General features: G+C 39.4%; 1 protein-coding gene across 4 annotated transcripts in view; it reads right to left on the reverse strand.

Annotated features, from left to right (window-relative positions):
* Window positions 1–12,619, reverse strand: part of dgki (diacylglycerol kinase, iota) — a 159,354-nt gene that overhangs the window by 65,470 nt on the left and 81,265 nt on the right. For all 4 annotated transcript variants that reach the window (XM_061983646.2, XM_061983648.2, XM_061983647.2 and 1 more), the window contains exon 2: window positions 12,334–12,442. In XM_061983646.2, coding sequence (XP_061839630.1) covers window positions 12,334–12,442 — 109 coding nt within the window. The remainder of the gene's footprint in view (window positions 1–12,333; window positions 12,443–12,619) is intronic.

Consider the following 12,619-nt stretch of genomic DNA (forward strand, 5'->3'; position numbering starts at 1 on the left):
CCAGAAGAAAGCCATCACTCCAAATTACTTTGTTCCAGAAGTTTTGAGGCTCGTCTGTGTGCTGTTTGGCGGAATGTAAGCGGGATACTTTGTGACATTTGCGCAGTAATGGCTTTCTTCTGTCGACTCGACCATGCAGCCCATTTTTCTTCAAGTGCCTCCTTATTGTGCATCTTGAAACAGCCGCACCACAATTTTTCAGAGAGTCCTGTATTTCAGCTGAAGTTATTTGTGGATTTTTCTTTGCATCTCGAACAATTTTCCTGGCAGTTGTGGCTGAAATCTTTGCTGGTCTACCTGAATCCCTCATGTTCCACTTCTTAATCAGCGTTTGAACACTGCTGATTGGCATTCTCAATTCCTTGGATATCTTTCTATACCCCTTTCCTGTTTTATGCAGTTCAATTACCTTTTCTCGCAGATCCTTTGACAATTCTTTTGCCTTCCCCATGACTCAGAATCCAGAAACATGTGTGCAGTACTGGATGAAAGATGCAATGGTCTGTCAGAAGCCCAGAAACTCACTGACCTGTTATACACACACATTCATTACAAACAAACATGTCACAGGTGAGGATTGGAACCTTGATTAGCCATTCAAACCTGTTTGTGTCAACTTTTGTGCATGTTATCAGATCAAAGTCACTGGGGTATGTAAGCTTTTGATCAGGGTCATTTGGGTACTTTCTTTTGTCATTTTGATTTAAAAAGAGTAAACACAGTTGTTTGCCAATAAATAGCTTCACACAACCATTAAGCATGAGTGGAAGAAAAGTTTTTGTGTTATCATTTATATTCTCTGAAGAATGGCCAAGAAATCATAAATTCTCCCAGGGTATGTCAACTTATGAGCACGACTGTATAAGGCGCATCAAAGGGGTCATATACAGGTAAAAGCCAGTAAATTAGAATATTTTGAAAAACTTTATTTATTTCAGTAATTGCATTCAAAAGGTGTAACTTGTACATTATATTTATTCATTGCACACAGACTGATGCATTCAAATGTTTATTTCATTTAATTTTGATGATTTGAAGTGGCAACAAATGAAAATCCAAAATTCCGTGTGTCACAAAATTAGAATATTGTGTAAGGCTAATACAAAAAAGGGATTTTTAGAAATGTTGGCCAACTGAAAAGTATGAAAATGAAAAATATGAGCATGTACAATACTCAATACTTGGTCGGAGCTCCTTTTGCCTCAATTACTGCGTTAATGCGGCGTGGCATGGAGTCGATGAGTTTCTGGCACTGCTCAGGTGTTATGAGAGCCCAGGTTGCTCTGATAGTGGCCTTCAACTCTTCTGCGTTTTTGGGTCTGGCATTCTGCATCTTCCTTTTCACAATACCCCACAGATTTTCTATGGGGCTAAGGTACGGCGTGGCGCAGTGGAAGGGTGGACGTGCGCAACCCGAGGGTCCCTGGTTCAATCCCCACCTAGTACCAACCTCGTCATGTCCGTTGTGTCCTGAGCAAGACACTTCACCCTTGCTCCTGATGGGTGCTGGTTAGCGCCTTGCATGGCAGCTCCCTCCATCAGTGTGTGAATGTGTGTGTGAATGGGTAAATGTGGAAGTAGTGTCAAAAGCGCTTTGAGTACCTTGAAGGTAGAAAAGCGCTATACAAGTACAACCCATTTATCATTTATTTATTTATTTTAAGGTCAGGGAAGTTGGCGGGCCAATTTAGAACAGAAATACCATGGTCCGTAAACCAGGCACGGGTAGATTTTGCGCTGTGTGCAGGCGCCAAGTCCTGTTGGAACTTGAAATCTCCATCTCCATAGAGCAGGTCAGCAGCAGGAAGCATGAAGTGCTCTAAAACTTGCTGGTAGACGGCTGCGTTGACCCTGGATCTCAGGAAACAGAGTGGACCGACACCAGCAGATGACATGGCACCCCAAACCATCACCCAACCATGCAAATTTTGCATTTCCTTTGGAAATCGAGGTCCCAGAGTCTGGAGGAAGACAGGAGAGGCACAGGATCCACGTTGCCTGAAGTCTAGTGTAAAGTTTCCACCATCAGTGATGGTTTGGGGTGCCATGTCATCTGCTGGTGTCGGTCCACTCTGTTTCCTGAGATCCAGGGTCAACGCAGCCGTCTACCAGCAAGTTTTAGAGCACTTCATGCTTCCTGCTGCTGACCTGCTCTATGGAGATGGAGATTTCAAGTTCCAACAGGACTTGGCGCCTGCACACAGCGCAAAATCTACCCGTGCCTGGTTTACGGACCATGGTATTTCTGTTCTAAATTGGCCCGCCAACTTCCCTGACCTTAAAATAAATAAATAAATGATAAATGGGTTGTACTTGTATAGCGCTTTTCTACCTTCAAGGTACTCAAAGCGCTTTTGACACTACTTCCACATTTACCCATTCACACACACATTCACACACTGATGGAGGGAGCTGCCATGCAAGGCGCTAACCAGCACCCATCAGGAGCAAGGGTGAAGTGTCTTGCTCAGGACACAACGGACATGACGAGGTTGGTACTAGGTGGGGATTGAACCAGGGACCCTCGGGTTGCGCACGGCCACCCTTCCACTGCGCCACGCCGTACCTTAGCCCCATAGAAAATCTGTGGGGTATTGTGAAAAGGAAGATGCAGAATGCCAGACCCAAAAACGCAGAAGAGTTGAAGGCCACTATCAGAGCAACCTGGGCTCTCATAACACCTGAGCAGTGCCAGAAACTCATCGACTCCATGCCACGCCGCATTAACGCAGTAATTGAGGCAAAAGGAGCTCCAACCAAGTATTGAGTATTGTACATGCTCATATTTTTCATTTTCATACTTTAAAGTTATTTAGCCTACTTAGTTGTCAGAATCATGTTGAAAAGGGTTTTAGTACTCTTGATAACAACTAGCCAGCTGAATTAGGGGAGTTTGAATAATACACAATGGTTGATAACAAGAAACTGACCTGTTTATTCAAGGATAAACACAAAATAGACAAAATTATACATGACAAACAGAAATGGCATCATTGAAACTAGGGCTGGGCGATATGGCCTTTTTTTAATATTGCGATATTTTAAGGCCATATTGCGATACACGATATATATCTCGATATTTTGCCTCAGCCTTGAATGAACACTTGATGCATATAATCACAGCAGTATGATGATTCTATGTGTTTTGATTGATTGATTGAGACTTTTATTAGTAGGTTGCACAGTGAAGTACATATTCCGTACAATTGACCACTAAATGGTAACACCCCAATAAGTTTTTCAACTTGTTTAAGTCGGGGTCCACTTAAATTGATTCATGATACAGATATATACTATCAGATATATACTATCATCATAATACAGTCATCACACAAGATAATCACATTGAATTATTTACATTATTTATAATCCGGGGTGTGGAGGGGGGCGCCGGATGTAAGTGTCAAAAAGACAGCCAAAAGAGTTTGATATGAGAATAAATCTAAAGTTAAAATATAGGGTAGAAATGCACCCATTTGCAGGAAATGTAGTCTTGATTTTCAAAATGTTCTTTCAAGGCTTGCATGTCTACATTAAAACATTCTTCTTCATACTGCATTAATATATGCTACTTTTAAACTTTCATGCAGAGAAGGAAATCACAACTAAATAGATCACTAATTTTTTCAGACGGTGTTGATGTGGAAATTTTTGCTTAAGCATTTTGATGGTGTGGGAGTGTGGCACCGAATGGAGATAAGCGTCTCGACAGACATTACAATATTTGAACAATGATGACGAAAACGATTTTCTCTGTCGTGTCTGTGTGTCGAAAATTGTTATGCGCTTATTTTTTTATTTGATTTTGTGCGTGGCATAGATTTGCTATGCGCAGAGGACGTTTGAGCAGGGGCGCACCTTAGCGGCTGCGCTAGCATCACAGCTAACGTTAGCCATGCCGCTACCTCTCTGCTCGAGGAGGACGTATACGTATGTGACGTATGACGTGACAGTATGTGACGTATGACGTGACAGTATGTGACGTATGACGTGACAGTATGTGACGTATGTCGTGACAGTATGTGACGTGTGTAAGAAGGTGCGCTGCTGTCTGTGAGAGGGAGACACAGGAAAGAGTGAGAAGAGCCTGTCGTGTAATGCCAGCAGCTAAAAGCAACTGCGTGAGAATTCACAGACCAGTGGATGTGTTGAAGGTGTGCTGGAAAATGCGGAACGGAAATTACGGAGCAGCAGAAAAGTGGAATGTATTATTTAAATCGGTGCGTTGGAAAACACGGACCGAAGTTTTTTTTTTAAACTGGATCTGGATCGGCATTTTCCCATGCCTTGCCGATACGCATTTTTTGGCAAATATCGGCGGCCGATCCGATCCAAATATCGGATCGGGACATCCCTACTGTATATATATATTTTTTTTTCTAAATGTAAAAGACTTCCTTGTGATCTACAACAGTGGTTTTCAACCTTTTTTGAGCCAAGGCACATGTTTTGCGTTGACAAAATGCGGAGGCACACCACCAGCAGAAATCATTAAAAAACGAAACTCAGTTGACAATAAAAAGTCGTTGTCGCAATTGTTGGATATGACTTTAAAGCATAACCAAGCATGCATCACTATAGCTCTTGTCTCAAAGTAGGTGTACTGTCACCACCTGTCACATCACACCCTGACTTATTTGGACTTTCTTGCTGTTTTGCTGTGTGTAGTGTTTTAGTGGTGGCAAGCCTTGGGAACAGGTACCTGTATCACAGTACTTCAGATACAGTACAGCCATGTAAAGAAAAGTTTTAGGCAGCAAAATAAATTGCCTTTGAAACCATGTGCCCATTTGAGTTCTAATATATCACTGTTAGCATTTGGACTTTTTTTTTAAATTAGTTTACTACATTGTATTTTTACAATGTAAAACAAACTAGCTGTGCAACAGCATACCAGGTGTGTGTGTTACACGACACTACCTCACCGTTACAAAACCAAGAGTCGCGAGTCGAGAAGAGTTTAGGAATGAAAATCAAAAGGCGATTCTGGGGAGTCTTTGTTCTGCTTTCACTCGTCTGCTGCGCTCTTAATGTAAACACTTCCTCTTCTGAAGATCCATCTGTGCTCCGACTGTATGCCGCAGTCAGCTAAAAATAGAAGCGTGCCTTTGTGACGTTAAAGCTACTGTAAATAAGTTGGCAGCAGTTAGCCTGCGCTGTCAGTTAATCTGATTATTGCAGACAAAAATGGCACCACGGAGGGAGAAGACATTGTCATGCAGCTGACAAAGACTTTGGACTGCCAACTGGAGTATATTTGGTATTTAACAAAATGCTGTTAACAAGGGAGCACATTTCTCCAGGCAGTACCTTTTTAGCTGAGAGTCACATCCCTTAAAGCAGGCCTGGGCAATTATTTTGACTCGGGAGGCCAAATTTAGAGAAAAAATGTGTCTGGGGGCTGGTATATCTATTTTTAGGAAAACTAATACAAAACCTCACAATAAAGTCTGATTGAATGCTAAAAATGTTATGACAGACCGCCTTAAAAACAGAATGGAATTTTATTTTTTCTATGAAGGATAAAACCCTGAATATTGACAACATATGAACGTCACACACCCTCTCAATCAACATATTTTACAATGCAACAAACACAGCTAAATATGAACGTGAAGGGTAAAAAAACAAAAAACACTACAAACAATCTGATACATCACTAAGCTTTAGAACTTTCTTGTAAAAATCTCCTCCTGCGTCTGTCCCTGACAGCCACATTTCAGGCTGGAAACACTCTGTGGAAACACTCTGTGGAAACGCTCCCCACCCACACTGCTTGGTGCCTCGTCTGAGCTGCTGTGACGTAGATTACCATAGTAACTAGTAGGGTTGTACGGTATACGGGTATTAGTATAGTACCACGATATTAATGAATCATATTCGGTACCATACCGCCTCTGAAAAGTCCCGGTCCGCCACACCCTAAGATTTTTTGTTAAAATAAAGCCAATAATGCAACTTTTTCTGGTCCCCTTTATTTAGAAATGTATCGAAAAGTACCGAAAAGTATGGAAATAATATTGGTATCAGGACAACACTAGCCACTAAAATATCATGCAAAATCGCAGATTCCAACCATTGAAATACTTTGTATAGTTGAAGACTTATGGTAATTAGAAAACATCACTGCACATCATAAAGGCAGCTACACTTTTCATCTTAAAAATCTAAAAAAAATATTTGGGAATGTCCGGCGGGCCAGATTGAAAAGCTTAACGGGCCTTCATTTGCCCAGGTCTGCCTTAAAGCCTGTGTGTTAAAGTCAAGGCCTGGGCCGCGAATAAATTATCTATGGCCCCCGGGATGATAATTGATTAGTACTAGAACCGGCCCGCAGGCCACAGTCACCTGCTGCTGTTTTGCACGCACCAACGCTCCATTCCCCACAATGCAACGGGAGCCCGCGAACTCACTGCAGTGCTGCAAGTGGGCCTCGGCTTCATTATTCATCAGCATTCAGGGCTAGGCTTGCAAAATTCCGGGAATATTCAAAGTTGGAAACTTTCCATGGGAATTAACGGGAATTAACATTGAATGCAACATGCTAGATCTTGCAGCATGATTATTAGCTAAAACAACCTGATTTGATGCAAATTCAGTAGAACTTCAACCCCGCACGGTGCATTCCTCCATCACATGCCCAGATCATTCCCAGCATGCTACACACTACAGCAGGGCTATTGAGGCCACACTAGTTCAAGCCCAAAAACTTTAAGTGTTTGCCAAGAGGATTAGATAGGTAGATATCAGTGACGTGCGGTGAGGTTGATGGCTGGTGAGGCACTGACTTCATCACAGTCAGATTTACAAACATATGAACCCTAAAGAGTATCTTATTCACCATTTGATTGGCAGCAGTTAACGGGTTATGTTTAAAAGCTCATACCAGCATTCTTCCCTGCTTGGCACTCAGCATCAAGGGTTGGAATTGGGGGTTAAATCACCAAAAATTATTCCCGGGCGCGGCGCCGCTGCTGCCCACTGCTCCCCTCACCTCCCAGGGGGTGATCAAGGGGATGGGTCAAATGCAGAGGACAAATTTCATTACACCTAGTGTGTGTGTGACAATCATTGGTACTTTAACTTAACTTTAACTTTACACATACAAACTGTAGCACACAAAAAAGCACATTTAATAAAAAAAACTTTATTATGGTCTTACCTTTACTTATAAATAATGTCCATTCGCTGCTGTTGTGCTGGATTAATGAACCCCCTGACGGGTGTGTTATATCAACTAAAGCCCTCACTTAAACTTTCCACGTGCAAGATTGAATCTATTTAAAAAAGTGCAACCGAGGGTTTATAAATGTGGCCTATACTGTATGAAACTACAAAATAACAAACACGGAGGCTCCAGTTTACACGAGGACCACTTTATTTACCTTCTTTCAAAAACCTCCGCTCCACTACAACATGTCATCACTTCCGCTCTTGGCGCCTTCAAAATAAGAGCTCAAGGCATATACTGTATAACAGCGCATAACAGGAACTTAACATCACAAATAGGAAAGCCCATAAAAATAGGTTACAAAAGTTATTTAATAAGAAGCCAAAAAGTGCAAAAACAATAATGTTCATGTTGGAGGAGTTGTGAATTAGATACACCTGCAGTCTGCAGGTGTACCTAATGTTGTGGCCCTGCAGTCATTCACAACTCCTCCAACACGAACATTATTGTTTTTGCACTTTTTGGCTTCTTATGAAATAACTTTTTTAAATAGATTCAATATTGCACGTGGAAAGTTTAAGTGTGGGCTTTAGTTGATATAACAATTCTACGGCGGGAGTGCAGGAGGCGAGCCTCAGCCAGTGCGTCTTTTGCAGCCGTTTTATGATCGCTCAGCACAAGAAATACTTTACACACATACAGTTGTTGACAAAATACACTGTACATTATATACCTCAGCTAACTAAACTATGGAAATGTATGATATAATTCATATAGCAATACGGTCTCACTGCACAGCAGGCCAGCAGTTAGCCGAGTCATTGCGCAATCCATGTTGCGGCACTGAGTGACGTGCCTCAACTGGCTGCTGTTCACCGCACCGTCTCTTCTCAGTATTTGAACGGCAAATGTGAAAATTCAGCGATTTTGAATAAAAATAATCTAAAACTGGTGAAGTTAAATGGAAAATAACTTTATAGTATAATCACTGCATACATATAACAATTTAACTAATTTTTTTTCTTTTTACATTTTTTTTCTTTCCATGATGGCAGGTGAGGCCCCGCCTCACCTGCCTCTAGTGACTGCACGTCACTGGTAGATAGATAGATAGGTGGATAGATGGATAGATGGATAGCTAGCTAGATAGATAGATAGATAGATAGATAGATAGATGGATAGATAGTACTTTATTGATTCCTTCAGGAGAGTTCCCTCAGGAAAATAAAAATTCCAGTAGCAGTGTACAGAATTGAATTCGAATTTAAAAAGTAAATAATGGGGGTATAAATGGAAATAAAATAGAAACTATTACAATAAGAATAAAAAGCACCAATAAGAATAAAAGTATAACAGTAAAAATAAGAATATAACAAGAGAAACCAGGCAGTAGTGACCATGTTATGAAAAAGTAGTTTAGATGTAGTAGATTAGTTGTAATATGTACATTTTAAGACTGTGCTGTTCTATTTTCGGCACAGGTCAAACAAAAACTTCTTTTTTTTTTAAGTTGTCTTCATTTTTAAATTATTATGCCACAATTTTATTAATTCGGCCCACGTGGGAATAGATTTTCCTCCATGCGGCCCCTGAGCTAAAATGAGTTTGACACCGCTGCCTTAAAAACCTCTAAATCAGTGGTTCTTAAACTGGGTTCCATGGAACCCCAGGAGTGCGGTGAGTTGGCCTCAGGGGTTCGGCGGAGGTCAAGACACACCCGACTCATCGTGTGAATAAAAAACTTCTCCCTAACGGCGTATTACGGATACAGCAACAGCAGAAGTCAGACTGATTTGCAGGTGTGTAATTTGTTGTGGGTTTATGCACTGTGTTGGTTTTGTTGTTTGAACAAGGTGATGCTCATGCACGCTTCATTCTGTGCACCAGTAAAAAAAACATGGTAACACTTTAGTATGGGGAACATATTCACCATTAATTAGTTGCTCATTAACATGCAAATTAGTAACATATTGGCTCTTAACTAATCATGATTAAGTACTTATTAATGCATACTTGCCAACCCTCCCGAATTTTCCGGGAGACTCCCGAAATTCAGCGCCTCTCCCGAAAACCTCCCGGGACAAATATTCTCCCGAAAATCTCCCGATTTTCAGCCGGAGCTGGAGGCCACGCCCTCTCCAGCTCCATGCGGACCTGAGTGAGGACAGCCTTTTTTCACGACGGGAGGACAACAGGGTGACAAGAACTAAATCCTCCAGACTAGAGATACATTGTATTATTATGTTTATCTTACCTACAAATAAATATATTTATTAATTTAAAAAAAAAAAACTAAAGACATTTTTACTATATTTTGCTAAAAACATCAAAATTAATTGTATTTTTATTTTTTATTTTTTCTGACTCCTTATTACATCCAGCCATAGAATTATACATTAAGATAAACATATTTGAAATAATGAATTTTAAATTATCATAATAATTCATTTAAAATTACTATATTTAATTATTAAAATAATTGCTTGTTTATCAACACCTTTAGCATTTTATTCATTACATTTTGAAGCTCTCAGAAGCCAAGTTATGTTAAATAAATGATAAATGATAAATATTCCTTAATATCTATTTATGCAAGTTTGAAGTATCAATTATCCAAACACAGTTTTGTTTGCATATTTTCAGGATGTATAAATATATATATATATATATATATATATATATATATATATATATATATATATATATATATATATGAAATACTTGGTGAATTCTAGCTGTCAATATACTCCTCCCCTCTTAACCACGCCCCCCCCCCCCCCCCCCCCCCCCACCTCCCGAAATCGGAGGTCTCAATGTTGGCAAGTATGTATTAATGCCTTATTCGGCATGGCCTTATTATAACCCTAACCCTCTAACCCTGGCCTTAACCCTCTAACCCTAACCAAATAACTCTAAATTAAGTCTTTGTTATTTAGAATGTGTTCCCCTAGTGTCCAAATAACTGTAAATGAAGTCTTTGTTACTTAGAATATGTTCCCCTAGTGCCCAAAAAACTCTAAATTAAGTCTTTGTTACTTAGAATATGTTCCCCATACTAAAGTGTTACCAAAAACATAACTTTGTCTTGAATTTGAAAAAAAAAAAACATTTTATTTTTCACTAAAGAAGGGTTCGGTGAATGCGCATATGAAACTGGTGGGGTTCTGTACCTCCAACAAGGTTAAGAACCACTGCTCTAAAGGCTTAGTGGCCACATGCGTGGACAGCACCTTTTAGCTCTTATTTCCTAAATTGTGTACACTACTGAATTGGGGTCTTATGGCCCCTTTTGTGGACACTTATACTGCCATCTGGTGGTGTCAGAGGAGTATAACATACAATGGAATTTGGAGGAAAAAAGTGTAAAAATAAGAATTAGCATGTCACTAAACATGAAGTACACGTTTGTGTACTTATGGACTATAAGTACATCATATCAAAAGATGATTCTTAGTTTTTATTCTAATTAGTAGGGCTGCGAATCTTTGGGTGTCCCACGATTCGATTCAATATCGATTCTTGGGTCACGATTCGATTATAAATCGATTTTTTTTTTTTTTTCCCGATTCAACGCAATTCTCGATTCAAAAACGATATTTTTCCGATTGAAAAGGATTGTCTATTCATTCAATACATAGGATTTCAGCAGGATCTACCCCAGTCTGCTGACATGCAAGCAGAGTAGTAGATTTTTGTAAAAAGCTTTTATAATTGTAAAGGACAATGTTTTATCAACTGATTGCAATAATGTACATTTGTTTGAACTATTAAATGAACCAAAAATATGACTTATTTTACCTTTGTGAAAATATTGGACACAGTTTTTATAAATGTCTAATGATAATGTGAATGAGGGATCTTTAATCACTGCTATGTTGAAATTGTAACTAATATTGATACTGTTGTTGATAATATTCATTTTTGTTTCACTACTTTTGGTTTGTTCTGTGTCGTGTTTGTGTCTCCTCTCAATTGCTCTGTTTATTGCACTTCTGAGTGTTGCTGGGTCGAGTTTGCTTTTGGAATTGGATTGCATTGTTATGGTATTGTTGCGTATTGTTTTGTTGGATTGATTAATTTAAAAAAAATAAAAAAAATAATAATAAAAAAATTAAAAAATTAAAAAATTAAAAAAATCGATTTTTTAAAAATGAGAATCGATTCTGAATCGCACAACGTGAGAATCGGGATTCGAATTCGAATAGATTTTTTTCCCACACCCCTAGTAAATACTGTACATTATTATTACATTACTTCATCAAACTACTGTATAGTTCGTAATCCATTTTATTATAATATTTCTTATTTTGAAGTTTGTTTTTTCTATTTAAAAGGCATTGTACGTGTTAAAATTATGCTGTTTTAGAGGTGAGGCAAGCACAATTAATTTAATTGACGTTGATTTAAAAAGCAAGTGTTTTGACTTGAACCAATTAGGCTCGTAAGTTGAGGTACTTCTATACATCGCTAAAAATACACTTTGTGAACTATTGAATATTATTTATTTGGATTTTTTGGGGAGAATTTGATCTGTAGGTAAATCAGCTTGCAGTTTTTATGGTTAAGTCTGTTTGCACAAAAGTGTCGCATGTTTTTCCCTTTACTGTACCCAAAATTAAGCCTTAAAAACTAAGGACCGTACCAATCTGTGTTGGTTTTGTTGCCTTCTTATTGTTTCTGTGGTTTTTCAAATGAAAAAAAATGGGAAAAAATTGGAAAAAAAATGGAAAAAAAAAAAGAAGAAAAAAATATATCGATTTTTGAAAAATGAGAATAGATACTGAATTGCAGAACGTGAGAATTGCGATTTGAATTTGAATCGATTTTTTCCCACACCCCTTCTAATTAGGGTCCAATAAGCTCAAATAGCAAAGAGAAATAAAAAAAAAGCATGAAACAAACAGCTTGGGCCTTAGGAGGTTTTAAAGTCTCCACTGCATCTTAATTCAGTCAGACAAATATTGAATAAAAAAAAAAAAGAGACATTTCTGCTTTCTGTTTCCACATGAGCATACGGCCGCTGAAAGAAGTCTGCGAGCAAAGCTGTTAGCATGAAAATGCAAACATGTCATTTGGTGACTCAGCCCGTGACACATGACGGTGCATTACGGTGCTTTTGTTTGTGCATTCGGAGGCTCCAAAAGTGTGTGTGCGTGTCTGACCGTCCAGTCCACGCAGGTCCTCAGCTCCTTGTTGGGCCCGTTGGAGGCGGGAGGCAGGGCGTGCTGGGGCGGGCCCAGGTGCTGCAGGCCTGAGCGAGAGATGGCCTTCCTGGAAAGCAACAGAAGACACACGCCGTGTGATGCGAGGCAAAAAAAAAAAAAAAAAGCACAGTCATCCACACAGTCTCAAACATGTCCGAATCACAGCGAGAACTTGATTCCGGAATGTGCATTAATTATTCATGCTATGCCAGCACGTTTGGGCGGGTTCTGCTGGTGGAGGAAG

The sequence above is a fragment of the Nerophis lumbriciformis genome, linkage group LG25, assembly GCF_033978685.3.
Source record: "Nerophis lumbriciformis linkage group LG25, RoL_Nlum_v2.1, whole genome shotgun sequence".
Taxonomy (NCBI): domain Eukaryota; kingdom Metazoa; phylum Chordata; class Actinopteri; order Syngnathiformes; family Syngnathidae; genus Nerophis; species Nerophis lumbriciformis.